The 27912-nt window shown below is 48.2% G+C and overlaps 1 protein-coding gene across 3 annotated transcripts in view; it reads left to right on the forward strand.

The window, feature by feature from the left end:
- The window catches only part of INPP5D (inositol polyphosphate-5-phosphatase D), a 105977-nt gene that overhangs the window by 53896 nt on the left and 24169 nt on the right, over positions 1-27912 (forward strand). For all 3 annotated transcript variants that reach the window (XM_045031088.1, XM_045031087.1, XM_045031086.1), the window contains 7 exons: positions 13661-13811; positions 18554-18725; positions 20460-20600; positions 24662-24749; positions 25535-25615; positions 25803-25874; positions 26194-26317. In XM_045031088.1, the coding sequence (XP_044887023.1) occupies positions 13661-13811; positions 18554-18725; positions 20460-20600; positions 24662-24749; positions 25535-25615; positions 25803-25874; positions 26194-26317 (829 nt within the window). The remainder of the gene's footprint in view (positions 1-13660; positions 13812-18553; positions 18726-20459; positions 20601-24661; positions 24750-25534; positions 25616-25802; positions 25875-26193; positions 26318-27912) is intronic.

Genomic DNA, 27912 nt, shown 5'->3' on the forward strand with positions numbered 1-27912 from the left:
GGCCACCGTGGGGGTCGATCTCCTCGCGGAGCCCCTGCTACACAACCCCCAGCTCCGTGTGCAGGTGGCGGAGTCCCCCGCGGTGCGCCAGAGGCTGGTCTTGGCAGGAGTCACCAGGGTCGGAGACCTCCTGGACTACGACCGGGGAGACTGGCTGGATCCCCTGACGCTCGCTCAGCGCATGGGGCTCTCCAGCCCTCGTACCCCCCGGCGCGTACTTCAGGAGGTGAAGGCCGCTTTACTGCCCGCTGCTCGGGTTTACCTCGACCGGGTCCTGCGAGAGGGCACGCCCCGCCCACCTTCCACCCCGGGCCCTGTGGATCTTTTTATCGGGCCCCTGCCCCGTGGCCCCAATCACCCCCCTCGCCCTTTCACTGCAAGCCGGCTGCCCAATCTGCAGCCGGTTTTGTTCCAGACCGCGCCAAGAAAACATCTGTACACGCTCGTGCTCCACACGCTTCACTACCTCGCCCTCGCGTCCCGCCCCGATACGAAATGGCGGGATCTCCTGCCACCTCTCGAGGGTGAGGAGCCCCGGTGGGCCAGCCTGTATTCTGCCCTAGTCCCGAGGCCTGCCGGGGATGTCAGTTGGCGGCTCCTTCACGGGGCCGTGAGCACGGGCGTGTACTTGGCGCGGTTTGCCCCTGTCCCCAACACCTGCCCCTTTTGCGGCGTGAAGGAGACCCTGGCGCATGTTTATTTAGAGTGCGCCAGGTTGCAGCCCCTGTTCCGGCTCCTCTTGGATCTCCTATTGCGTTTTTGGTTGCACTTTTCCCCTCACCTGTTTATCTATGCACTCCCCATCCGTGGCCCCACGAAGTCGCGGGATCTCCTTGTCAACCTCCTCTTAGTCCTGGCCAAACTGGCCATCTATAAAACCAGGGAGAGGAGGTTGGCCGATGGGATTTCCTGCGACTGTGGGGCCTATTTCCGCTCCTCCATCCGTTCACGCATCCGGGCGGAGTTCCTCTGGGCGGCGTCCACTGGCTCCCTTGACGCCTTCGAGGAGCAGTGGGCGTTGTCCGGGGTTCTCTGCTCGGTGTCCCCATCTGGTTCCCTTCATTTAGCCCTATGACCTCACTCCCGCTCCTGTTTTTTTCATTAGTTGTCCCACGTACTTAGTTAGTGTCCCGGACCTGTGGATCCTCTCCTTAGGCTGGGGGGAGGTCCTTTAGTAGTGGGCGGGCTTCGCCCGCCCACTTCCTGGATACTAATAGGACCAGACTCCTGTACACCACTGGTCTGGGTCTGTCACAACCCCTAGTTAGCCCCTTCGGTGCCCAGCTTGCATTGGGTTCTATATATGAAAAGCTGTTTTCCTTATCTGTCTTCATAATCCCTCCACTAGTCCCCTCAGAAATACTAAAAGGCACTTCTCAGTAAGGCCAGTTTCGAAGTGTCTTAAGCCAACCCATTTTGGTGGCACCAGCAAGCTTAGATCATTCAGAGATAAGATGAGAGGAGGGGTGTAAGGCCAGGGCCCTGTGAGATGTTCACAGAGAAGGAGTCTGGCAGGAGTAAAGAGGAAGTGCGAAAAATGCTGTTGAAGGAGCAGTCAGAGAGATCAGAGAACCAAGAGAGGTCAGTGCTCTTAAGGCACGAGGAGGACAGGATGTTGAGGAGGAGGAAATGATCAGCAGTGTTAGAGCTACCTTGATGCAGATGAGGTTGAAATATGGGCCATGAGATTTAGCCAGGAACAATTCATTAGAGACTTTAGTTTCCGTAGAGTGGAAACAACAGAAGCTACATTAGAGTGTATGGCAGTGCAGCCAATGCCCTCCTCTCTGTAGTGCCAGAGTGTATACTGGGGAGTCTGCTTCCTTTGACTCCAAGATCCAGGAGTGACTAGAGACAGTAGATATAAGCAGTTGTTCAGTGAGCTTAGAGGAGAAAGTCATTGTCCTATCTCCTGAAAAGACATGTAGGACAGAGAGTAGTTTTTTGGAGGATGAGAGATACAAGAAGATGCCTATAGGAAGAGGGAGGGAAAACAATGGTAAAGAAAGCCAGGATGGTCTGGAGCCAAAGGGACAGATGGAGGGGTTAAAAGTAGGTAAGAGAACTCCAAGTATGTGTCTGGGGAGAAGGAGGAAAGGGTTTTGGGAGGAAAGGAAGGAGGATGAAAGGAAAAGTCATATTGGTTCTTATTGATCTTCTCCTTGAAGAAGTTAGCACAATCCTGGGCAAAGAGGGAACAATAGGTTTGAAGAGGGAGTCACAGGTGATGAACATCAATTTGCATCTGCCTGATAAACTGTGTGTGTATATGGGAGTGGGGAGAAGAGGTGCACGCGCGCATGCTAAAAATAAGAATTCGTGCTATCAGCCACAGACCCATCTTGTTTTCAGCTGCTGTAGATCATTCACTTCTGCTTGCATTGCCCATTTTCATTTCTGTTCCTCATTTCAAAAACCAGAATAGATGTGTATGAAGTTAATTTCCCTCTGGCTGGTCCTTGCTATGCAGCTCCGTTCTCCCAAAGTGTAAAGTCAATAATTTTGTTTCTAATGCTCTTTGGAGCCCAGATGCTGAGAGACTTAGTGCCAGGAGTACATTTTACTATCTACTTCTGCTTTTCCTCTCCAACCTGTGATCCTTTCCCACAAATTAAAGTGTGACTTGAAACATATGTCCCAGCAATATGTTGCTTTCATTGCCCTTTGGCAGTGGGAGTTGTTAGGCCAGCCTTCAGATGAACCTCTCCTGAACAAGAGACTGAACATAGCTACAGATTGCATAATGCTTTCTTTATTTCTTAATCTGTGGCATTACTTACTCTTCAGCTCTGCAATTCTCTGACATAGCCCCAGTCTATCAGCAACAGATCAGTGTCTCTGGGACTACTCAGTATCTCAGCAGGACAGGGAGCAGAATTATAGGCCTTCTATTCTGATCGATCTAGGTTCTTATACTATGGTGGTGGGGCGCGGTATATCTGAGTGCCTTCAAGTAATGCATCAAACAACATGACTAGAAGTGTGTGCAGTGGAGTCTCTTGGTTTGGTAGGGATTTTTTTAACATATGCACCTGTTGTGATGTACAGTATAACGTTGATTTTACGAATACCAGTCTTATGAATGACCAATTCTAGGAATGATTTTTCCTGAGAGGGGAAAAAAAATCACATAATGAAAGTCCTGTCAATGAAGAATAAGTTGACATCCCCTTGCGTTCCAGTGCCGTCAGTGTGGGAAATCACTTTGCGGTGGTTTGCATGTTGACAAGAAAGCAATTCAGTGCTCTATACTGCAACTGATGTACCACACTGGGATATTCTATGTCCTCAATCTCCAATTAGTTAATAAAATAGGGGTTCTACAGAATTTCTGAGAGAGAAGGCAGGTCAAATAAATGTGCCTTGTATTTGGAGTGGAATGTGGGGAGGTTTGGTCCTTATTTCCTGGGGGGGCTGAGACTGCCCCCTGACAAGCTTTACCCCCAGTGTAGAGAGTTCCATTGTGCCAGGGGAGGAACATTGTTGACCACAGTCTTCATCCTTTCAAAGTATTTGCAAATAATATTGCTCCTTAGATGGTAAAACTGATACGTGGCAGTTTCGGGGGGATTCTGCAGCAGTGGTGGTTTTCTTCGCTCTGGGGTGGATTGGAGCTGACTGTTGTGACTGGTTGCTGTGCAGGCCCAAGTTTCCCCAGCCCCTTGTTTGTGGTTGGACAGTGGGCAGCCCACAGGCTCCGGTCTCTACAGTTCCCCTTTTCCTTACTACATTTTTTGCTGTCTCTTTTCAGCTGTTCAGGCCAGATGTTTAGCTCTCTGCGGAAGTTTTGCTGTAAAACTGGTGATGTGTGCTCCAGCCAATGCCCTCCCCTCTGTAGTGCCAGAGTGTATAGTAGGGAATCTGCTTCCTTTGATTTCAAGCGCTGTGGGGTTTGGCCAGGGTCTGCCAGTGCAGCACTTGTGGAGGGCCGAGGAGTTACCAGAGTAGTGGATGCTCTGGAGATGAGGGAGGGGTCTGTTGGATGATATCAGCATGCCCTCCTGCACACCAGCGCAAGGGAGAGCAGGGGTTGCTGCTGAGTAGGGTTGCCAACTTTGTAATATTTAAAAACCAGACACTCGGGCAGGAGTGCCAGAACCTCTCCTCCCATCCCTGCCCTGCCCCTTCCCTCCAGGCCTCATCCCTGCCCAGCCTCTTCCTCTGAGGTCCCGTTCCTGCCCTGCCCCACCCACCTGAGGCCCTGCTCCCATTCACTCCTCTTTCTCCCTCCCCCGTCACTCGCTGCTCTTCCCTTCTCTCCCCCTCTCTACCTGGGTCAAGGAGGGACTCGCCTGCAACGCTGGGGCTGGGAGCTGCAGCTGCGCCACACAGGTAGGAGGCAGCCCCAGCTGAGTAGGGGCAGGAGTGGGTGATGACTTGGCTCCTCCCCACCTCCCCCACCTGCAGTAACTGGACTTCGGGTGTCCGGTCAGTAGATCTGATGGGACACGGTCAGGTCCCCTTTTTGACCAGACTTTCCGGTCAAAAATTGGACACCTAGCCACCCTACTGCTGAGTGCTTTCTGTGGTTACCATGTAGACTAGGAAGTCTTGAGAAAGTGACCCACGCTTGGCAGGAGGAGGAGCTAAATTCAGCCCTTCCTCTTCCTATATCCCAGGCCTGAATTTGGCCCAGAGAGAGCAGCCCCTGGGAAGAGAGCATTGCAGGGTACAGTTTACTTCTTGAAACACTGAGATGCCAGGGACCAGGGAAGCAGATGGAGCTGAGGGGCAGAGGACAATGCTTGGGGAAGTCAGGGTGGAAAGGAGGGAAGAGATTGCTCAGGGGAGGCAAAGGATGTAGGCGAGAGATGGAAAGTTCTAGGGCCAGTTGTGGGGCAGGGGAGAGCTAGGCACAGCCCAGGTGTTGAGGGAGACGATGGGGAAACTCCTAGGGCAGAATAGAAGGCCATTTAGAGGGGTTCTAGGAGTGCAGGAGAAGACTTGGGAACAAGTGGAGTGAGGGAGGGCAGGAGAAAGCTAGAGGGGACCTGGAGAGTGAGAGGGATGGGAGAGAACTTGGATGGTAAAGCATCTTCATGGAAGGAGAGGATGGCAAACCTTGGCCCTCCTGCGAGGATCAGTGCTGTTTCCTGTTTAATCTCTCTATTTTAACCCCTTGCTCTCTGGTGATTCCGATGTCACTGTAACCATTCTGCCCCTCTGAGTTGGCAGCAACAAGGGCCGGGTTCAGTATCCAGGGGTTCCGTTTCAATAACACAATGCAAAACCAGCTCGAGCCCCCACCCAGTGACCTGGGACAATTACATACCACACACCCCGGGCGCCTCTAGGAGGCAATACTTCCCCACTCGCAAGCACGGAGTTTGAGTGTAGCAAAATCCTTTTAATAAAGGAGGGAAACAATGCGGCATCACCATTGAAGAAACACCACAAACCAGATTATAACACAAACCATAAGCAAAAAAAAACAATCCACCTCCAAGTACGTTTGGCAATGTCCTTTCCCCCTTAGGGTCCTAAGTCCAATCACCCCAAAGTCCAACAACCCAAAAGTCTCTGTCTCTGGTCAGTGCCACCTCAGAGTTCAACAGTTTATCTGCAGAGTTTTACCCCCCCAGCCTGTGTGGAAATGGGGGGGGGCCCACACACAGGGTGTTAAGGGACACCTTACATGGGTCGGGGGCCAACTGCTCCGCCTCTCTGTAGAGTTCTGCTGCAGCCTTCACCACGACTGGCTCCACTCCTCCGGCTGTGCCGCTCCTCCAGCCGACCTGTGAACCGCTTCAGCCGTCCCCACAAACCGCTCCGCTCCGCTCACTGTTCCATAGGCTGCTCCAACATGCTGCAAACTGCTCCGCTCTGCCAGCCGCTTAGCGATAGATCTTCAGGCTCCCCCACTAGTTAACACAGCACTCAGTGATCTCAGCTCAGTAAGCTTAGCTCTTTTAGTGATTTCAGCTCTGTCATAGGACAGTTATTTAAGGGTTAAGGTCTCTTTTACCTGTAAAGGATTAACAAGCAGTAACCTGATGAACACCTGACCAGAGGACCAATCAAGGGACAAGATAATTTCAAATCTCTGTGGAGGGAAGGCTTTGTCTGTGTCCTTTGTTTGGATTGCCGTTCTCTCTTTGGATTTAAGAGAGGCCAGACATATTCTTCAAGTTCTCCAAGGTTTCCTGAAGTATTTTCTTCTATTCAGTTTAGTGAGTATTAGAAGGCGGTTTAGTCTTATAATTGATTTCTACATTTGCAATTGTGTGTTTGCTGAAGAAATATCTTTATTTCTGTTTGCTGTTACTTTGATTATTCTGAGGAAGGAGAAGGGTGGGGGGGGAAAAGCCTCTCCAGGCTTCTAAGTTAGACCCTGTATTTTTTCATCCTGGTAATACAGAGATAGTGTACTTTTTTCTTTCTTTAATAAAATCTTTTCTTTTTAGAACTTGATTGATTTCTTCCCTTGTTTGGATTTTCAGGGGAAGGGGAGGGGGAAAAGTGAATCCCTCTTTGTTTGATTCAAGGAGTTTGAATCAAGGTATCTCTCCCAAGGACAAGGGGAGGGGGAAGAAGGTGGGGGGAATGGATTATTTCCCTTTGTGTTAAGATCCAAGGAAGTTGAGATCTGTGTTCCCCAGGGAAAGTTTGGGGGAACAGGGAGTGTACTAGACACTGGAATTTCTAGTTGGTGGCAGCTTTACCAGATCTAAACCAGTATTTTAGTTTAGAGGAGCCTATGCAGGTCCCCATCTTGTGAACGCTAAAGTTCAGAGTGGGAAATAAACCTATGACAAGCTCTTAGTGATTTCAGCTTGTAGTAGGGGAGCCCCGGTGCTGGTGCACCATTGGCCCAATGTGAATTCAGGTCAGCAGCCTCTAGATGGATTCCTAAAGGATTCAAAATTAGCTCTGCTCTTCAACAGTGGAGAGAGGAGGACGTGCAATTGGTGTTCCAGGCTCTCAAAAGGCACCCATCCCATCAGGTACACACACCAGTCCCCAACCTCTCTCAATTCACTGAGTTTTGGCACCCATGTCCCTTGTCTAGCAAGTGCTACTTAATGGATAGTGAGACATCTCTGTCCTAACGCAGTCTCATAGCTCCACATTCACATAATCAGGCTGACAACACTTTATTCCTCCTGCCCCAATAACAAAGAAATTGGGGATCCCAGAGCTGTCAAAATAACCATCCAAGGCTGCTGTGGGCTATGCTAGGTGGAGTGGGTGTGCCAATGCAAATACCTGAAATTCCTTTCCACACTCCCCATACTTCACCACCAGATGTCAGGGTAGAACTCATCCTGATTCTGCTTACATCACTATCCTACTCCAATCCCCCAAGGTAATTGGAGCAGGTCTAGAGCAGTTGAGACCAGTCACTTGTCTACACTAGCTTGCTACTGCCCGTGACACAGGATCTGTGGTAGTGCAATAGTGGGGAACTAGAAGAAGAATACTAGTGTAGGTCAAGTCAAAATGGGCGGGAATGGGGACCTGACTCCCCAGCTCCATTGGCTAAGAGGTGGCACTGGCTGACACAGGTGAGAGAGCACCCATGCTTCTAGACTAGCAAAGAGAACAGTGCAGTATGCACTGTCTGGGCATGCCCCGGAAACATCCTGACTGACTCAATGCCTCTTGAAGGTTTTTCACTACCATCTAGCTCCTCTGCACACCCCTTCAATGCTAACCCTTTGTGAGCAAGTGAGAAAATAAGTGTGAAATATATGGTACATTTGCAATGAGCTCCCCATATCCAAACAGCAGTGGTCTCTGTTCCCCTCGAGTCATTTCCCAGAGGGTTTTTTTGTAATGTCTAGTGCTAACATATTTGAGGGTTGATGCACATTTATAAAGCTAAGCAATAAGACGAGAAAGGCACAGACCTGCTTGTTTGCCTGTCATCGTCATCATGATCATGTTCCTATTACACCGCTGGCGTTTAGGGCAGTGGTGAAGTGCCTCCTCTCCGGTCTGTTTCTGGCAAGTCTTTCAATGGTTCCCCAGCTGTGCCCCAGGTTTTTCAGCTTGGCTTCCACAGCTCTTCACCATGTTGTTTTCAGGCAGCCTCATTTTCACTTGCCTTCAGGTGGCCATCTTATTGCTACTCTGGTGATGGAATCAGTTTCCATCCAAAGTACATGACCGATCCATCTCCAATTCCTCCTGGCAATGATGGTGCTCAGATCCTCTTGGCTGCACTGTGTCAATAGATCTTGGTTTGAGATTGTTCTGGGCCAAAAGATACGGAGGATTTTTCTGAGACAGGTTGTATGGAATGAAGACAGTTTTGACATGTCATACTTTTTCATTCCCCAGCATTCTGCACTATAAAGTAGTGTTGAAAGTATGCAGCTCTGATAAATCTTGAGTTTGGTTTTGGTCATGTATTTTGATGATTTCCAGACTGTATTTAAGCTCCTGAAGGTGTTCCTGGCTTTATTGATTTTGTTCCGGATGTCCTGGTTTGTTTGACAGTCCTGGCTGATGGTGCTGCCCAAGTATGTGAATGTTTCTGCATTGGTCAGAACATAATCCTCTATCTGTACTGGTGATGGTGAGGCATTACTAAAAGTCATGATATCTGTCTTATTGCGGTTGATTTTCAATCCAATTTGCTGGCTGAATGCGTTGAGTCAAGTTGTTTTTTCTTGTATATGGTGTTGGGTATGTGATAGAGTAGTGAGATCATCTGCGAAGTCCATGTCTTCAAGGGATGAGAAGAGGGTCCATTTAATGCCTCCTAGCATGTCTTCTATTTTATGCCTCATTACCCAGTCAGTGGCAATGTTGAAGAGGATTGCAGACATGACACACCCCTGACGTACTCCTGTTTTGACTTCAAAACTGAGCTCAGTGTGATCATCACTGCATGTAAAGTTGAAATAGAAGCTTTTGATGAGGTAGATTATATGGAAAGGAATTCCATATGCCCACAGAATGTGGCATAGACTGGTCCTGTGAATGCTATCAAAAGCCTTCTCAAAGTCTATTAAATTTATGTAGAGTTGCTGTTGCCATTCTAAGCACTGTTCTATTACGTTTCGTGAGTGAAGATCTGGTCTGTTGTTTGCCTGTGCTTGGTGTTTATTTTTGTTTCATCTTTATTATAGAAAAAGAGGTGTATGTGTCATTTTAATCACAGATGGATTAAACTCAGTGGGACAAGATGAGGCAGGTGATGATGTTGCTCAGCATGTGTTGCATGGGTTAGGTTTTCATGGTGTCATTTTAATGGTAGCCATTTCCAGCACTCCTTTTTAACAGTTGCCTAATTGTTTCATTGTGCTTGCCCCATCTGACTGTCTTCACCTATTGCCTCTTGTCTTATACTTCATGCATTAGCTCTTTGGGATTGGACTGTTCTTTTTGTCTGTCTGTTTGTACAGCACCTAGCACAATAGGGTCCTGATCCATGGCTGGGTGCCTAGCTTCTACTGTCCTAATAATGTTGCTCCGTTTGATCTGAGCAACTGGCCAAAAACTCAGGTTGTTCCACTTAGGAGAAGATAATAACAACTGGAATCTCAGAAAAGAGGAAATGCTTTAGTAACCGAGAGGTAAACAAGGAGGAGACTGACTGAGGCTATGTCTACACTAGCACTTTTGTCAGTAAAACTTTTGTCAGTCAGGAGTGTGAAAAAACCCACACCCCGACTGACATAAGTTACACCGACAGAAGCACCGATGTGGACAGCGCTATGTTGACATAGATACCACCGCTTGTTGGGGGTGGTTTAATTATACCAACGGGAGAGCTCTGTCCCGTCAGCATAGAATGGCTACGGGGGAGACCTTACCACAGCTCAGCTGCATTGGTACAGCCCTGCCACTGTAAGGTCTCTAGTGTAGATCTGTCCCAGTGTAACTTCATTGATTTCAGAATCCTTTTGTATTATAGATTAGATACAGGAGCCATATTTCTTTAATGACTTCCATTTTCACTGGGTCTCTGAGTCGTAGGTATTACAACCAGTCAGTGTCAACAACTATAAAATGGCTGGGATGGATGCATATGGCCAAGTACTGTTTGCATTTCCACTGGTGCAAAACCTGAGTAACTCTTGAAGTCAGTGCAACTGAGAGCAGAATTTGACCTGCAGCGTTCTGCAGAAGTTGCAAGCTTTAGATATTCCAACCAGCAGTTTGTTGCAACCCCTTTTACCTAGTGTAGTAATGGCCTTACATAAATATTATTGCGTGTGAGCCTTAGTACTATGCTTTATGCTGAAAGTGACACTTTCCGCAGTGTCCCGGTAATAACTATTGCAGAATGCAGGAACATGCTTGTGCACAGATCTTTCAGACTGAATTTTCAAAAGCATCTGATAATGTTTTGTGTGAAAGTTTCCTTCCGTGCTTTTTAAAAGATATTTATGTACACTAGGAATAATACATCCTGATCACTTCTCCACAGGCAGCCAAACCTTCAGATGTGTTTGCTCGATATTGAAAACATTGCTGCCCTAATTTCTGGGCTGAGGTCTCATTCTCTCAGAGGAATCAAGATGAGATCTTGTTATGGCTGGGATTCTCTAAAGGCGTTTCAGAAATAGTGCTTTTGCTGTACAGATGTGGGCATAAGTAATCTCCCCACTCTTCCTGCCTCAGGGATGGGAGCTGACCTGGTATGGAGATGCCCACCACACAGCAGGCAATCCTTTGGCTCTGTAGCCCTTAAAGGGGCAACACTTGTTCTCCAATAAGCCAGACAAAGAGCCCCACTGCTTAATGTGTGGTGAGGTCATTCTGCTTGTTGGGGTTTGTACCACTGTTTCTCATGTTCAAGCTCTTGATTTGCCTGTATTTGACTCTCATTTGGTCCTATGTGTTTGTTTGTTCTTGATTTAATATAACCTAGTGCCTCTTGAACAAAATACATATGCAGATAAGGAGCCAAGGCTGACCAAACCCAAATGGGTCTGTTAAAAGCCACACATACAGTTAATGACTATGACAAGGATTTGTTAAAACTTGTATGGAAAGCTCATGTATGTTAATAATGATAAAAGCAAAAGTTTGAAAACTAGATTAATGTGCCGCAGCCACCACTGTTCAGAAGACTCTGTAGCAATTTATTTCAAATTTAGGTAAAGTCCTACTACTTAAGGAATAAATGGTGTCAAATCTAGGGCAAATCAGACAGAATAGCTCTTCTAGTCTTGCCTCCGGCTAGCACTGTCTTCTGTTGCTATCGAGTGCTCTCTGGAACCGTGTTCACAAATGTGTGTTGCTCATGGTCCCCTTTAAGCCAGTAGAAAGTAACCCGATGGAGATGGAAATCATCTACACATAGGCTACCCTCTCCTGTTTGCATCAGGCCCTGCTGCGTATATGTGTGTGGGCTTGTTATGATTTCAGAAAGCCCACGATCTGCCACTGCTGTACTACAGGACAAATGAGAACTGTATTTCCACCAGGAAAAATAGACCATGAAAAGCATTTGGATTGGCGCTTAAAATCTGTATTAAACATGCTTATGCACTGCTGTCTGATGGTCCTGGAGTGTAACTGTAGAGGCAGCTGCTGACACAGGTGTCTCCTTTTCATCCTTGCTTGCTACCTGCATAGGGTGGTATAGAGGATTGTCAATCTGTGTACTGCCACAGTGAGCCAATGATTTTATATCACTAGGTCTAAGGCCATGGCTACACTTGCAAATTTGCAGCGCTGCAGCAGGGTGTGAAAACACACCCTCTCCAGCGCTGCAAATTGTGGCGCTGCAAAGCGCCAGTGTGGTCAAAGCCCCAGCGCTGGGAACGCGGCTCCCAGCGCTGTACGTTATTCCCCACAGGGAGGTGGAGTACGGACAGCGCTGGGAGAGCTCTCTCCCAGCGCTGGCGCTTTGACTACACTTAGCGCTTCAAAGCGCTGCCATGGCAGCGCTGCCGCGGCAGCGCTTTGAAGTGCAAGTGTAGCCATAGCCTGTATGTGGAGGCAAAATGCTGGGACCACATGAATGGTGGGGCTGTAGCCTGGGGGATCTGACATTCCTCAATTCATTGGCAGCTTCAAGCATAGAGATCAATCGATGGCTATTAGCAAGGATGGTGTCCCTAGCCCAGAGGTCGGCAACCTTTCAGAAGTGCTGTGCTGAGTCTTCATTTATTCACTCTGATTTAAGGTTTCGCGTGCCAGTAATAAATTTTAATGTTTTAAGAAGGTCTCTTTCTGTAAGTCTATAGTATATAACTAAACTATTGTTGTATGTAAAGTAAATAAGGTTTTTAAAATGTTTAAGAAGTTTCATTTAAAATTAAATTAAAATGCAGAGCCTCCCGGACTGGTGGCCAGGACCCAGGCATTGTGAGTGCCACTGAAAATCAGCTCACGTGCTGCCTTTGGCACGCGTGCCATTGGTTGCCTACCCCTGCCCTAGCCTCTGTTTTCCAGAAGCTGGGAATGGGCAACAGGGTGACACTTGTTGATTATCTGTTCTGTTAATTCCCTCTGGGGCACCTGGCATTGTTGGCCTCTGTCAGAAGACAGGATACTGGGCTAGATGGACCTTTGGTCTGATCCAGTATCGCCGCTCTTATGATCTGATTGTTCTGTAGCTTTGCCTCTAAAGACCCCAGTACGTTTGCTATCCCTAAAGATATGTTTTCAGACATAAAGGCCAGCATTGTCTCTCATTGCTGGGAGTTCACTTCCAGCATAGCAATTTTGAACTTCCTGCAGAATTTCAACCAGCAAGAGATCTTCTTGAAAAGTGACCTTAGCCACAATAGTGAATAAGTGCATCATGAAATATACTGTGTCCATGATGCCTGGATCTCCTTAAGGATGCCTCTAACACAGGCTCTATCAGCTCATGACTCTCTTTGTGCAACACATGCTGAGTAGGTGGCAGCAAAATGAGATGTGTGGTCATTCTATGTTCTTGCCTGAATAGCTTTGTGGACACCACTGTAGTATCTCACAGGCAACAGTCAGAGCTTGAAGTCACCTTCATCTTTGTGGGACTTGAACATTTTAACATTTCTTTCCAAATAAAATCAGACTTTTTAAAAACAGAGATAATCCTTTTGGAGTACCAGCTGACAAGCCCAAGGTTGTGGTTGATGCACCTCTGAAAATCAGGTCACTTGATTTAAATTCCTAAATATGGACTTAGAAAACTAACTCGAGACACTCAAGTGTCAACATTTTAACCTTAAAACTTTTAAAATTTCAATGGTTTGCTGGCCCATTTATTTGAGCCTAATTATGCCTAGTTATTTGAATACTGGAAGGAATACTAATAGGTGCATTTGATTGTGTTTCTCTTGCAACCTGAAAGTGAGAGGAGATTCCTACCATGCTCCTTGCTCTCAGTAAGTATGAGAATCGATCCTGTCAAAACTTCTGCCTTTATAGATCTCTGTTGCTCTGAAGCCAAACACACTTTAAAATTAAATGGCCATATAAATGGGATCTCTTTCACTTGGCTTACTGAATCTTTGAGGTTGCTGTTTTTGCTGACACTGGCTGGGGCATGTGTGCATATCTGTTTGTGTTTATATTCTGTGAGCTGTTCTGCACGAAAGCCTGTGGTCAGGTAGATGCTGAAAGCTGAGCTGCCTTTCTCTGGACAGTAGTAGCCGATTTTTTCTCTCTCTTTCTTTGCTTTGCCTCCAGTGAGGAGCGACATTTCTGTGGTAGGAACGATCCGCAGTGATGTTTGTCAATGTCTGTGTTCTGTGGATTGTTTCAGGCATCGGAAGGCGTTCCAGTGAAGTACTTCGACAACTTGGACGAACTGATAGAGTTTTACAAGAAGGAGAACATGGGTCTGGTATGGCACCTGAGATATCCTGTCCAACGGGAAGAGGAGGAGGCAGCTGATGAACCAGAGGAGGATGCGGGTAAGAAATCCAGGGGAAAGGTGGATGGTTTGGACCCTGGAGTGAAACGGACTTGATGTGTGCTGGAGATGATGGGAGTGTTGGCATGAGTTTTCTTGGAGTTTCTCAGCTTCATTCTCAGCAGTGCTATGTGCCTGCGACTCCTATTGACTGCATTAGGAGGTATGACTGCTCAGGCAAGAGGGATAGCTCAGTGGTTTGAGCATTGGCCTACCAAACCCAGCATTGTGAGCGCAATCCTTGAGGGAGCAACTTAGGAATCTGGGGCAAAATCAGTACTTGGTCCTGCTAGTGAAGGCAGGGGGCTGGACTCCTTGACCTTTCAGGGTCCCTTCCAGTTCTTTGAGATAGGTACATCTCCATATTTATTTATAGGGCCTCTGACAATCAGGTCCCTTTGGGTATGTCTATATAGCAGCAGTTCTCAAACTGTGAGTCGGGACCCCAAAGTGGGTCACAACCCTGTTTTAATGTGGTCACTAGGGCTGGCTTAGACTTGCTGGGGCCCAGGACCAAAGCCAAGGGGTGTCAGCCCTGGGCAGCAGGGCTGAGGTTACAGCCCACCAGCCCTGGACTGAAGCCCTTGGCATTTGGCTTTGGCCCTCAGTGCCCGGGGTGGTGTGGCTTGTCCTTTGCCCCCCACCCTCAACCCCCAGATAGCAGGGCTCCAGTGAGTTCAAGCTTCAGTCCCCGCTCCTGGGGTCATGTAGTAATTTTTGTTGTCAGAAGGGAGTCACAGTGCAATGAAGTTTGAGAACCTCTGCTATACAGCAATGTAAGTCTGGACTCAAGCCTAACCCCTCTTGCATCTACACACCAGTTGTGTTAACCTAGGGCTTGAACCTAGGGGCTCAGGGCCCTGCAGGGTTGGAGGGTCCAAGTCTGTGTTAAGCTGAGACCTAATGGTCTGAGCCCTATTGCTTTCCTGTGTACCTGGCCCCAGCATGACCCAGGTCCTGGAAGTCCTCTGGAGGTATCCTTTAGTCCTCTCTATGCCAACAATCTGTGGTGCAGTCTATTGCACTCTATTGCAAATGGTAGCCACTCGTCCCTTTGCAAACGGCAGCACCTCAGATCAGCGTTAAGCCATTGTCTGGTGAACACCAGTCTGTAAGCACACTATCAGACAGCCTGCAGGGTTTGCAAGGGAGAATGATCAAAAGAAGCTTTTTGCAAAAAAAGCTGCTTCCTGGACACAGGAGCACAGCCAGATTTTGGTGCATGCTGCCCTTATGGGCACCTGAGTCCCATCTATAGCACTGTCACAGTTAGGAAGCAGGCAGTAGAGTTTTCCCATAGTGCACCACACTTGTAGGGCTAGAGTGTCGACACTTGGGGTGGGGTGCGGGGTGCACTTGGCACTCTGAGAGAGGGTTACTGTGACTCAGATCTGTGCTCTGCAATGTAGATGCCAGAGCCCTGGGTTTGAGTAGGGGTCAGAATATCCTTAACCCAGGGTTAAAATGCAGTGTAGATGCTCAAGCCCAGGGTTCCCTGACACACACAGCCAACTTGAGTCCACTAACCCTAGGTTGCCATTGCTGTGCAGACATACTCTTTATATCTCTGTGCTATGGAGAATATTTCTAACAATTATGAGCTTGTCCAGGGGCACTTCGATACCACAGTGATGGTTCCTTTACTACTACCTCGTAGACAGCTGGGTGAGAAGGTCCTGGCTGGACCTGGCACTCGCCTCCTGGTTTGGCATTTCCATCACCAGGCCCACAGTATCAGTGGTGGATTTTCTGATGTAACATGGTTCAAGGTGCCTGCTGTCAGATTTCCTTCTGACTGAGGATGGGGAAACAGGTAGCGTGAGGACGGCTGACCTCAGTTTGTCAGGTTTAAGAAAGAAAGGAAATCATGGACTCCACCTGTGTCTATACTACAAAGCTGCACTGTTACAAGCTGCAGCAGTGCAGGACATCCTTGCTAGCTGCCTTGTTTTGCATGTACACGTTGCACTGTGTCCATATACAAAACCACTGCAAGCATTGTAGGGCTGGTGGATTGTTGCACCTACCCCATGGTGCCGCGTACAGCTCCCTGGAGCTGGGGGAAGAAGGTCTATGGTATAAAATATCTGGGGAACTTATTTGTATTTTTAGTTTGTTCTGTCAGCTGCTGCAAATGGTTCTGTCCTGCACTAAGAGCAGAATCAGGCAGTGGGTTATATTGGCTGCCCCCATCTTCTACACGCTCCCCGGGAATGAGCCACCTTCTGTGCAGAGGCACAGTATGCCCTTTCTGCTGTGTCTGGAAGATTCATGTTCCATACCACTAGGACAGGATCATGGCATTGCAGGCCAGTTTGAGCCTGTATCTTTGATGTTTGCCATCACAGGTCAGTCCCACAGCAGGACTTTGGTTTTGGCTCAGTGCTCTAAGTGAAGAGCAGTCCTGGAGGAGAGGAGAGAGATTACTGCACTGCTTCATGGGGTTCTCCCCTCCAAAAGAGATGTGAAAGTGAGGTTTCTGGTGCTGGGACCCTAGTAGCTGTCTGTGGAGTTAAGGGTTCTGTACAGAGCTAATCAGAAACATTTTGACTAGCCATTATTTTTATTAGAATGTGCTGATTCTTCAAAATCTAAACATTCCATGGGACTATGTTATTTTGATTAAATATCACCAGAAACAGTTCCAATGGAAAACCTGCTGGCTTTCTTGCCAGCCTGCCCACACAGCTCCTGAGCAGCCACAGCTCCCAGGCTCCATAGCAGGGACTCAAACCCAGGGTGCCTGAGACCCAGACTAGTGTCATAATCACTGGACCATCCTTTCTCTCCTCTTTTGTCTGTCTGTCTAGAAATGCTGAGCATGACCATGAACCTGATTATCTTCAGGATAAAACCAAGCCTTCCCATCGCGCACACGCACGCGCGCACACGCACGCGCACACACGCACACACACACACACACACACACACACACACACACACACACACTATCTCACTGATCTTGTGAGGGCTGGAAAGTATTGACAAGAATGAAATTTCAATGAGAAACTGACACCACTTTTTGCAAAACTGTTAGTTATTTTCTCCTTTTCTGGCCAGCTCTGTTAATCTCCCAGCTCTCAGAATTGGGGAGAGAAGTGCAGGAAGAAGAATAAACCGAAGGGCAGGAAGTTGAAAAAAGTTCTTGTTGCCACTCTATTTGCCTCTGGCTAGAGCAGTGGTTCTCAAACTTTTGTACTGATGATCCCTTTCACATAGCAAGCCTCTGAGTGTGACTTCCCCTCCTTATAAATTAAAAACACTTTAAAATATATTTAACACCATTATAAATGCTGGAGGCAAAGCGGGGTTTGGGGTGCAGGCTGACAGCTTGCGACCCCTCCTTCCTCCATGTAATAACCTCACAACTCCCTGAGGGGACCCGACCCCCAGTTTAAGCACCCCTGCACTAGAGGAAGAGAAGTGAAAATGTGATCTTTTAGTAAGGCCAGTCACATCCACAATTCAGTTTTGTAAGGTGCTTAGGTACCATCATTCTGGAGCCATATGAAAGCCTAGAGGATGTCTTTGTCATATACATTTCATTGTTAAGTCTCCTATCCCTGTGGTATCTAAGCATGGAGGTACTGATCTAACTGCAGCACCAATCAGTCATGCTGTTGCTCATTATTTCTTTCTCTCTTTGAGTCACAATGTGCACAGGAGCTATGGAACATTCTTTTCAAGAAAATAAGCATCACTCTTATTTTTAAGCACAACGAAGTACTATGTGCATTACAAAGTGATGGGCGATTGTTAACAAGGGTGAATATCATTGGGTTAAGTGCAGCTATTGCCACTTCCCATCGAAGAGCCAGAGTGCTGTCGAATTGAATGGCATGGCTTGGGGGGGGGCTAAGCTGGAGAGTGGAGGGAGTTTTCAGCTGTGATGAATGCACTGAATGCCCCGTGACAAGGGAGGCCACTCAGGTCATCGTACTGCATTAAATGGAAGGGGTTTATTTACACTTAGCATTCATTATTTACTCATTTTAGCTGCCCGTTCTCAGCCTCTTTGTACTCTCCCCAACCTGCTTCTCCTTGCACTGTGCCTGCCATGGAGATGTAGGAACTCAAATACTGGAGTTCTGTGACTGGAGAAGCTGCTAATCATGTCAGCACCCAGCACTTTTTTTTGTTATGAACAAATGAGGACTAGGATGGAGACTGCTAAACCCACTTAACCTGAACTAGATTCAGTTACTGTGGACTGAAGTTAAATGTGTGTGTCTGTCTGTCCATATTTGGCGGTGATGTAGACCTTTATACATCTCCCTCTCCCATGTAGCTCCTGGGCACTGTCCCACTCCTCTGATGACCCATTATAATAATAATGATATATAGCCATGATATAGCACATGCACATTTTCAAAACACTGCACAAACGTTAATCAATCTTCACAATGACGGGGAAATTTAAGTTAAGTGCCTTGACCAAGTCTATTCAATAAGCCAGTGCCAGAGCTCAGAATTATTGCTTGTGCATTCTGGGTTCACAGCCCTCAACTCAGCCCACTATACCACACCATTGAATTCAGTGGAAACAGAATTTGGCCCTTATCAATATCAAGGTCTGATCTGATGAAGTTCAGATCTTTTCAGTTCAGTGATTGCAGGCCAGTTAATCTGGATGGATTTTGCACTGACTGCCACTGTGAGGCAGACGATATTGTGGGTCAGAATGGGAGGCAAGTGGTCTAGGCATGTTGCCAAAATTACTTTGTTTCCCTTCCTTCATGTCAGACCCTGTACCAACCCCACCCATATTACCCCCACGACCCTTCCTGGTGGCACTGCCGGCAAGCGAGATGAAAGAAGCGTCTACTCTGAATGAAAATTCCAAGGTGGCAGAAGTCAGCAAACTGTCCCTTTCTGAGACGCTACTTCAGCGGCTGCAGTCCCAGGACACCAGCAGGTGAGCTCTGGTCATTCACCGCCCCCAGAAACGTAGATAGATGGGCAATAACCAGGACAATAGAATCAACACTGAAGCCCTCTCGGGAGTTGGTAAGGCGCTGTGTTTGGGAAAGGTGTCACTGATATCACAGTTATGTCAGTGCACTCTATTGTGGGAGAGTGGATGTGGGGCCTGTGTCTAATCCCAAACTCATTTTACCCCAGTGTAACTCCATGGGCTTCAGAGGAGTTACTCCTCATTTATACAATTAAAGGGAAGTCAGAATCAGGTCCATTCTCTCTTAGCCCTGGTCTACACACAGCCCCTGGTTCGAACTAGGGTACGCGAATTCAGCTACATGAATAACGTAGCTGAATTCGAACTACCCTAGTTCGAATGACTTACCGTCCAGACGCCACGGAAGCGAACTCCGCGGCTCCAAGGTCGACTCCGGCAACTCCTCCTGCCGCGGTGGAGTACCGGAGTCGACCGCGGTGCTTCCGGAGTTCGAACTATCGCGTCTAGATCAGACGCGATAGTTCGAACTCCGAGAAGTCAAACTCGCCGCGTCGACCCGGCGGGTAAGTATAGACGTGGCCTTAGACATTAAAGTAATACAGTGGCTACTCCTTAAGGTAGCACTCATGCTCTGGCATGGAAGAAATGTTCTCCTGAAGTATAAAACAATATACTGACCTCCTCCATGGAGATATTTCCTAATGTGCGGTAAGATAATATTGGAGAGAGGCTAGAATAGAAACCATGTGCCTAAACCATACATATCGTGGGCCAGATCCTTAACGTGTGTAAATTGGCAAATCTTCATTGGTTTCAATGGAGTTACACTGATTTATGCCAGCTGAGAGTCTGGCCCCATCTAAGTATGTGGCTGTCTAAATACATCACGCACCGTAGCCTATTGAATCTGGACACCCATTCAAGCATCGGAGGAAGCTGGTGACATCTAGGGTGACCAGATCCTCAGAGTTAAAAATCAGGACATGTGTCTATGGGCCAGGGCTGGGGGAGCAAGTTACAGCAAATGGAAGCTAGTTTGGTGTTCTGTCAGGGAGGTAGGATGGGGGCTGGATGGCTGACTGGCAGGCTGGGTAGGTGGCAGGCTGAGAGATATCTATTTCGACTGGCTGCCTTCGCTGTTCCATCTGCCTCCTTGGAAAAGAGCAGCCAGTCAGAACTTTCTGCACTTGCTGAGGGATGAAACAGCCAGTAAACTTTGACATGGGTAGAGGTGCCAGTCCCCACTCATCAAGGACCCAATTGGAGCCTCCAGTCCAGCCTCTGCTTTCAGCTTCTAATCAGGCTTTGTCTGAGGCAGAAGCTTTGAAGAAGGAGTCAGCCATGGAGACATGAGCAAAGGTCCTGGCTCCCCCAACACTCCCAGGCTGTCAGCCCCCAGCCTCTCCACCACACCCAAACCGTACAGGAGACCTACTAATCACCCCCCACCATAGCTACCTCTCAGTCATGACTGCAACTGCTTATCTCCCACACCAGGGCAGCATTCATCCTATTGCAGTGGGGAATCCTCAGGCAAAGTCTAAGCATTCCATTCCCCCACCACCATCACCACCACCACTTAGAAGGGAATATTGACATTGAAGAACAAGGCAAGCCACACAAGAGTATGTCTTAGCTGTGGAGGTTTCTGCTTCAGACAAAACTCAGCTGCCTGATGGTTGGGGACAGTAGGGGGGAAGCTGGTTTCCTTACCTGCATCAGTCTTTTTCACAGTGTTTCTGAGGAACACCTAAAGTTAATCCAGGATTATCTGCGAGTTCACATCACCAGCGACTTTGAGATGGTGCAGATGGGCTCCAGCAGTCTCCCCCAGCTGAAGAAACTGCTCACAGTGCTCTGCAAAGGGCTCTTCAGGTAACTGGATCCTAATTTTCAGAGAAGCCAATATAATGTCACAACACTGTCAAAGGCAGGTGCTATTTGAATTGTGAACCCATATTTCCAGCACAGCAAAACTGCTTATCCTTAAAAATGGGTAGTAAGACAACGGTCTCATGGCCTATGCGGTTAAAGGCCAGGAGCCAGATGCTCATGCTCCAGTGAGGTTCAGGTGATTTACGCCACCTGAGATTCTGGCCCTGGGACATTAAATCTGCCTGAAAGACACAGCTGTAGCAGGTAAGATTTTCCTGGGGGTGGTTTCAGTTAATAGAGTATTATTTATTTTATACTTTGTTTAGAAAGAAACAAAGCCAAAATGCATTAAAGGATTAGCTGAATAGCTTAGGAAGAGATATAAATGGCACCTCCAGAATCATCAAGTAAAAGTTGTATATAAAAAAACCCACGTATTGCTGTATGACTATTCTCTTCAAACCCCGACTCTCCTCTCAGTTACAGTAGGGAGAACCTGGGGTGATTTTACTGAAATCAGTTAACATAGTCCAGGTGGAGTGAGCAGAGAAACAGACCCCTACTCTAGTATGGTTTCCATTACAAGTACCCCTTCCCTATCTAGAGCCCATACCCAGCAAAAGACCAAGTACCGGTCGGGATCTGATTGTTCCTCAAGCTTCCCCCCTACTCTGAAACAAACAAGGGGGTCAGCCCTCATGGAGAGCATCTGGATGCCTGACCACCAACAGAGAGGTCCTGTACCTCCACGCTGGCTCAGAGGCCCACAGCACCCTTTTCCACACCGGCTCCTTGGCAGCTAGGCTCCCGTGGAGCAGTGCAGGCAGGGGTACTGCCCTGCAGCACCTGGAACTCACCCCCACAAATTAGGAGAAGTGTCGAAAACATGGGCAGACACACCCAAGAACTAATATTGATTCACTGAGCCATAATTTACTAATTTTCAAATACCTGGGCACTTAATTGCTTTATGTAGTTCCCTTAATCTCTGCGATGGTTTGCAGCCTCTCTAGCTGAATCCCTCTATCAAGATGCTGAAATGTAATTTGTTCAGTGACATTACCTAATTTTAGGTTTCATTCACCTCAGCTTCTTTCCCAGCTTCATTGAGGGATTCAGCCTGAAATCTGCAGCTAGTTCTCAGGCATCTGTGTTTTCTTTTTCTTAACTGGATTCAGTACCTTTTATTATTTTCGCAAAGCCTTGAGGAGGGGGAAAATTGCAAATCGCAGACTCAATTGGCACTAATGCCCCATCTTTAGTTGTATAATGTCCCTCCCTAGCCCCCTCTAATCTCACATAGTTTAGGGATGGGTGAGATATCATCTTTTACTGGACCAGCTTCTCTTGGTGAACGAGAGAAGCTTCTGAGCTGACACAGAGCTCTTCTCTGGGTGACCTGAAGACTTTAAGGAGAGCTCTGTGTCAGCTCAAAATCTTGTCTCTTTCAGAAGTTGGTCCAGTAAAAGATATCACATCACCCACCTTGTCTCTCTAATATCCTGAGACCAACATGGCTACATCAATACTGCATATAGTCCGGAGATAGCTGTTGTCAGACCCAGGTGACACTGCATTCAGTGTAAAGACTGAGAACTTTTCTTTGATGTCCACTAGCTGATTCATGCCTGTGCTGGCATCAGACTGTGGGTAAGATGTGACTGCAAATGTTAGCAAGGGAAAGCGGACGTTTTCTGGAACTGCATATCCGCCTTTGGGGTGGGGGTGAGAAGGTTGCTTACAGCTCAATAATGGGCAGAGCTGGGCTAACTGTTCAAAGGGACCAATTTACTGGTGACCATAGGCCCTCTTCCAGTTCACGAGTTATCCATCAAGAAATGCAAGGCCAGCGTCTGAGCTGTGGCTAAGGAGCACTCCACGCAGCTGAGCGGGAGCACGGAAGGGCTGTAGAGTACCTTTTACGCCCCTGACTCCCCTGCTACTTAGCCAGCTCAGCAAAGGGCCAGCTCCTGGTGTGAATTAGAGCAGTCTGACGGTTGTTTTCAACTGCACCAGCTACTACTGGTCTCCAGGGTCACTAGGCTGTAAGGATGCCCAGGCCAAGTACTCTGCCTCAGGAACGGAGGTATAGGCAGGGTCAGGGAGGCTGCAAGAACAGTGGCTGAACCTCTCCCAGAGATTCCCATAGTAAGGGGGAATCCTTGGGGGGCTGAGAAAAGCTTTAGGGGGAACTTTAGGGGAACTTTGTGTCAGCGCAGCCATGGATCTTCCTGCAGATGTATGGGGAGGTGTTCCTCAGTCAGAATTCCTTAAAGGGTTTGGGTGGACATATTTCATAATGCGAGTTATTTGTGAGCTGTTCAGCTTGACTGTTGTTTCAGGCAATCACTTCATCATTCCCTACATGATTGGTCACCTACATTACATGGTGTTATTTCTGCTCTCTGATTGAATGACTCCCACAAGGAACTTTTAAGATGGCTGCTCAAACACTTCTGGTGCCAATACTTATGCAAATACAGATGGACAGAAGTGTTTATGACACTTCCTGTGAAGATTCTGGTGAATAAAATTTTACTCACACAGCAGTTCAAAGGGAGAAAACAAAAGAGGTGTGAATACAATTAAAACCACTTTGTGGTTTGGTTGAGCACAAATGCCAGTAAATACCCTTCTGCATTCTTCCCCAAGCCTGACCTGTGTTACATTAAGCTGCACTTTGTGATAAAGGGCCTCAGAGAGAGCCATTCTCACATAAGAAACGGCCAAGCAGCGGGTTTTTCTGTGGTTGCTGTTGTTCAGAACCGTACAGTCTGTGCTGCATATCGCTTCAAAGTAGATATATTTTAATTGTTTCCTGGTGGTTTGTCAGGAGAACTTCTCCCAATGCTTCTAATACCACCTCTTTTCTGATAGGGCCTGAACCAAAGTCCGCTGATGTTAATGGCAGTCTGAGGGAGGTTAGGATAACTTAAAAGGTTCAAAGCAGAACAGTTTTGTGACAGAGAACTGAGAGCCTAGGAGGGCTGGGCTCCCAGTTTCATCACAGACTTCCTGGATGACCTTGGCAAGTCACTTAGGCTGAAATTTCAAATGTGGGTGCCTAGCTTAGGCCATTGAATACACAGTTAGGCACCTAAATAAGTAGCTCGATTTTCAGAGACCACAGGTGCATGCTCACTGTAGCACCTTTTCCAGAGAACTAGATGGAGAAACTGGTGCATTCGTATCTATAAAAGTGAGGAGACTTGTTAGTTCTGGCTACTAATTAGGCACAATGCCACATTGTTCTCCATGTTCACCTTGGCCTGCAGGACCTAGCTGCTCTGCCAGTACTAAGTCTGGTCATTAGCAGAGAGTGTAATTTGTGCCAAGTTCATACAAAGATTTTGTGATGGACAAGCATCTTCTGGGCTCACTAAATTCATTTCATTTGTAACCTGCTCTTGGTTTGAATTCAGGAAATTAAAGCCTGGTTCATTTTACATCCACAGTTCCACTTGTCCCCTTATTCTATTTGTTGAAAAATATATCTGTGTATTTCCTCCTTCACTGGTGGTACTGTGCTGCCCCAGCTTATGGAGCTGTAAGGAGTTCTGTTCAAATGAGCTGTTGTTGGTGCATTAGCTGACATCCTAACCCTGCTGCGCTGTCCTGATCTTTCAGGGTTGGCACTGACCTCACTGGGTATGTCTACACTGCAATCAGAGGTGTGACTGCAGCTCAGGCTTGCATACCCACACTAGCTTTAATCTAGCTGGCATGTCTATGAATAGCAGCATAGGTGCAGTGGCAAGGGCTTCAGCATGGGCTGTAAGAGCTTGCTGGGCAGCTTGGGGATATACTCAGGTTGAAGCCAGGCCACTACGTCTTCACTGCTATTCTTAGCTGCGCTAGCTAGAATAAAGCTTGCGTGGTTCTGTCTACCCATGCTGCATTCACCCCCCTAATGCAGTGTAGACACCCACATTCACGCCGTACTGACTATGCATCATTAACTGGTTTTGAGCTTTATCCTTCTTTCGTTGCCCCATGTGACCTTGCCCCAGATTCCCCAAACAAACCCTGCAGTGACCTTTGACATGTCTTTGTATTCTCAGTGAGGCATCTAGGACTCTCCCTTCCTTGGAGTCCATCCAGAAGGTGTTTGACCAGCAGCTGCCTCCTGGTATCCATCAGCGTTCTCAAGTAAGTTTTACTGGAAGAAGTGGGGAAAGGCAGCCAAGGAGGAGTGATAGTGTCTGTCAGGCACAGATGATGGGGAGGGAGGCCTTTCTGAGCTTGGGACACAACAATGACCATGAATTTAGCTGATTGGTTAACACTTTTTTTCTCTTTAGCTTGTTTCTGGCTGCAGTGCACTGGGCACACAGTGAGTTATTTAACCACTGATTCAGCTAGCTCATAGTCTTCTCCACCCTCTCCCATCCCCCTGTCCCAAAGAGAGAGAGTGCAGCAAAGTGCCTCAATCATTCCTACTTCCAACCTCCATCAGCCTGTGACCCAGAATTGCAAATTTGTCCTTCCATCAGCTTAACTCCTCTGGATGATCAGTGTCTTTTTGTGACAAACGCTTCCCTCCTTCCACCAAGCCACCTCAATCCTTTGTCCAACCTCTTCCATCCTGCAGCCCAGAAAACCAGAAGTCCAATCTGCATGTTCAACCCATGGCCCAGTAATACAGATCTGTCTTTCTGTCATCAACAATCCAACTCTTATGCACATCCAGCCTCTTCTGACCTATATACCGGGTTGGCAAGGTTGTTCTCCCACCAGCCCAACTTTCCTGCATGTTCAGTCACATTCTGTGCCGCTGCGCTTCACGTTACAGATTAAACTTAGATGACATAAAACACACTGCTGCTAACAGCTGTTTCTGGAAGGTGATGTGAACTCTGAGCTTCTTTGGGTCTGGTACTCATGGTTCTCTCTCTCTTTTTTCTTCTTCTTTTTTTTAATGCTATTGTTACCAGTTGCTTGGCGAAGCCAGTCCAGTCAATGTTGTGTTGAAGCTCAATCAGCTGATCTCTTTGCTGTCCTCGGCTGAAGAAAAGGTAGAGATGTATAACTATCTCATGTTCCCATCTGCTTCTGGCTTTATTTATGCTTCTTTCATCTTCAGTGAAATCCACCTCTGTAATGAGAATTCTCCTGCAATGCCTTTATTACTCCCTTCTCTGATCCCCCTCAAGTGAAGTGTAGAGTCACCGAATAGATACCCATATGCATGAATTTTTACAGGTGAAAACACTGTTGATTGAAGGACCTGATTCAACACATCGGCGTTCTCTCATCCCTCCTGTAACCTTTGAGGTAAATAGACTTCGTCAGCAATGCTTATCTTACTACAGAAGAACACAAGACATGTAGGAATGTCTCAGTGTCTTAAGTTTCTGGATACTATGCTCTGCTACAGTAGAGATAATACAGTTATATCTCAGTGCCCGGGGTCCCTTAGTGCTCTATGGTACTGTAGTAGGGGCCATGTCTTAAAGCTCTCTGTTTGAAGTGATGTAAGTGGGTCAGGCCATGCAGATGTTTCTCTGTACATTGATTTAGGTATTGCTCTTCCTAGTACAATTGACTAGGTTTAGAAAAATGGCTTATGAGAAATCTCTCCTTTTTCCAATAGGTGAAAGCAGATTCTCTAGGAATTTCCCAGAAAATACACCTCAAAGTTGATGTGGAGCTGGGGAAATTGATTATCAAGAAAGCCAAGGATGGTCCTGAAGACAAGTTCTATAACCATAAGAAAAGTAAGTTACCCCGAGTAACAAATAAGGGGTTAGTCCTCTAGATCCCAATGGAAATTTTGTCATTGACTTCAGTGGGAGCAAGGTTTGGTCCAATGTGTATATTAGTCTGTTATGCTGAGAGTTTGGTTCTACTGCAAGGCACCAGTAAACCTAGATCACTTGTCTCCAAGGCAGTTTCCAGTGAATGGGAAGTCAATGCTGTGGTAAATGGCTCTTTCTGAGCATTAGTTTACAGTCCTATGGCTTTCAGTTAAGACAATGGCAGCACGTCTGCAAGGAAAACAGCATCCCTTGATCAAAGGTATTTCCAATTTCTGCCTAGTATAGATCAAGGAGATAAGCCACAAAGATATAAACATCTAAGAGATGTTAGGCCAAGACTGGTGTCAGTCCATCTCTTCTCTAGGTACGCTGAACCCATAAAAGGGTCTGTTAGGAAAAGTGAGGTCTTTGTACTGCTGTCAGGTTTGTTACTTAGGCCTGGTCTGCACAACTTAGGTCAACATTGCTATGGCGCTCAGGGTGTTAAAAATCCATACCCCAGAGTGCTGTAGCTAGACCCACCTAATCCCTGGTGTAGATGCTGCTAGGTTGGCAGAAGAATGCTTCTGTTGACCTAGCTGCTGTTGCTTGGGGAGGTAGAGCTCCTACCGTGACAGAAAAATCTCTTTGGTCGCTGTAACCTACACAATGCCATAACTGTGCTGCTGTAGCACCTGCAGTGTAGCCATGGTGTTAGTGTCATTAGGGGAGAGTGGTGGTACAGTTGAACCCTGTTATGTCGCCGGCCTAGGGGTTTGCCAAAAATAGTCGAGATAACCGATGATCGAGATAAACCCCTATCCACCCCCCCACCCCTGAACTCCCCTGCCCTCTCTCCAACACCCCCTCCCTGCCCCCTTACCGCGGTGCCTGCACGTGGCTGGATCCGGCGAAGCGGGACGGGGAAGCGGGCCGGGCGGCCGTGGACGGGGACCCGGAGCCGGGCAGCCAAAGAAGCGGGACCCGGTAAGCGGGCCGGGCGGCAGGCGAAGCGGGACCGGGTAAGCGGGGCTGGGCGGCAGGCGAAGCGGGGACCGGGTAAGCGGGGCCAGGCGGACGGGCGGGGACCGGGTATGCGGGGCCGGGCGGGCGGGCGGCGAAGCGGGGACCGGCGAAGCGGGGCCGGGCGGACGGGCGGGCGGCGAAGCGGGGACCGGGTATGCGGGGCCGGCCGGACGGGCGGGCGGGCGGCGAAACGGGGACCGGGTATGCGGGGCCGAGCAGGCGGGCGGGGACCGGGTATGCGGGCGGGCGGGGACCGGGTATGCGGGGCCGGGCGGGCGGGCGGCAAAGCAGGGACCGGCGAAGCGGGGCCGGGCGGGCGGGCGGGCAGCGACCGGGTATGCGGGGCCGGGCGGCGGGGACGGGCAGGGACCGGGTATGCGGGGCCGGGCGGGCGGGCGGGGACGGGCAGGGACCGGGTATGCGGGGGCGGGCGGCGAAGCGGAGCCGGGCGGACGGGCGGGCGGCGAAGCGGGGACCGGCGAAGCGGAGCCGGGCGGGCGGGCAGCAGGCGAAGCGGGGACCAGGTATGCGGGGTCGGGCGGGCGGGC

Source organism: Mauremys mutica, chromosome 9, assembly GCF_020497125.1.
Source record: "Mauremys mutica isolate MM-2020 ecotype Southern chromosome 9, ASM2049712v1, whole genome shotgun sequence".
Classification (NCBI taxonomy): domain Eukaryota; kingdom Metazoa; phylum Chordata; order Testudines; family Geoemydidae; genus Mauremys; species Mauremys mutica.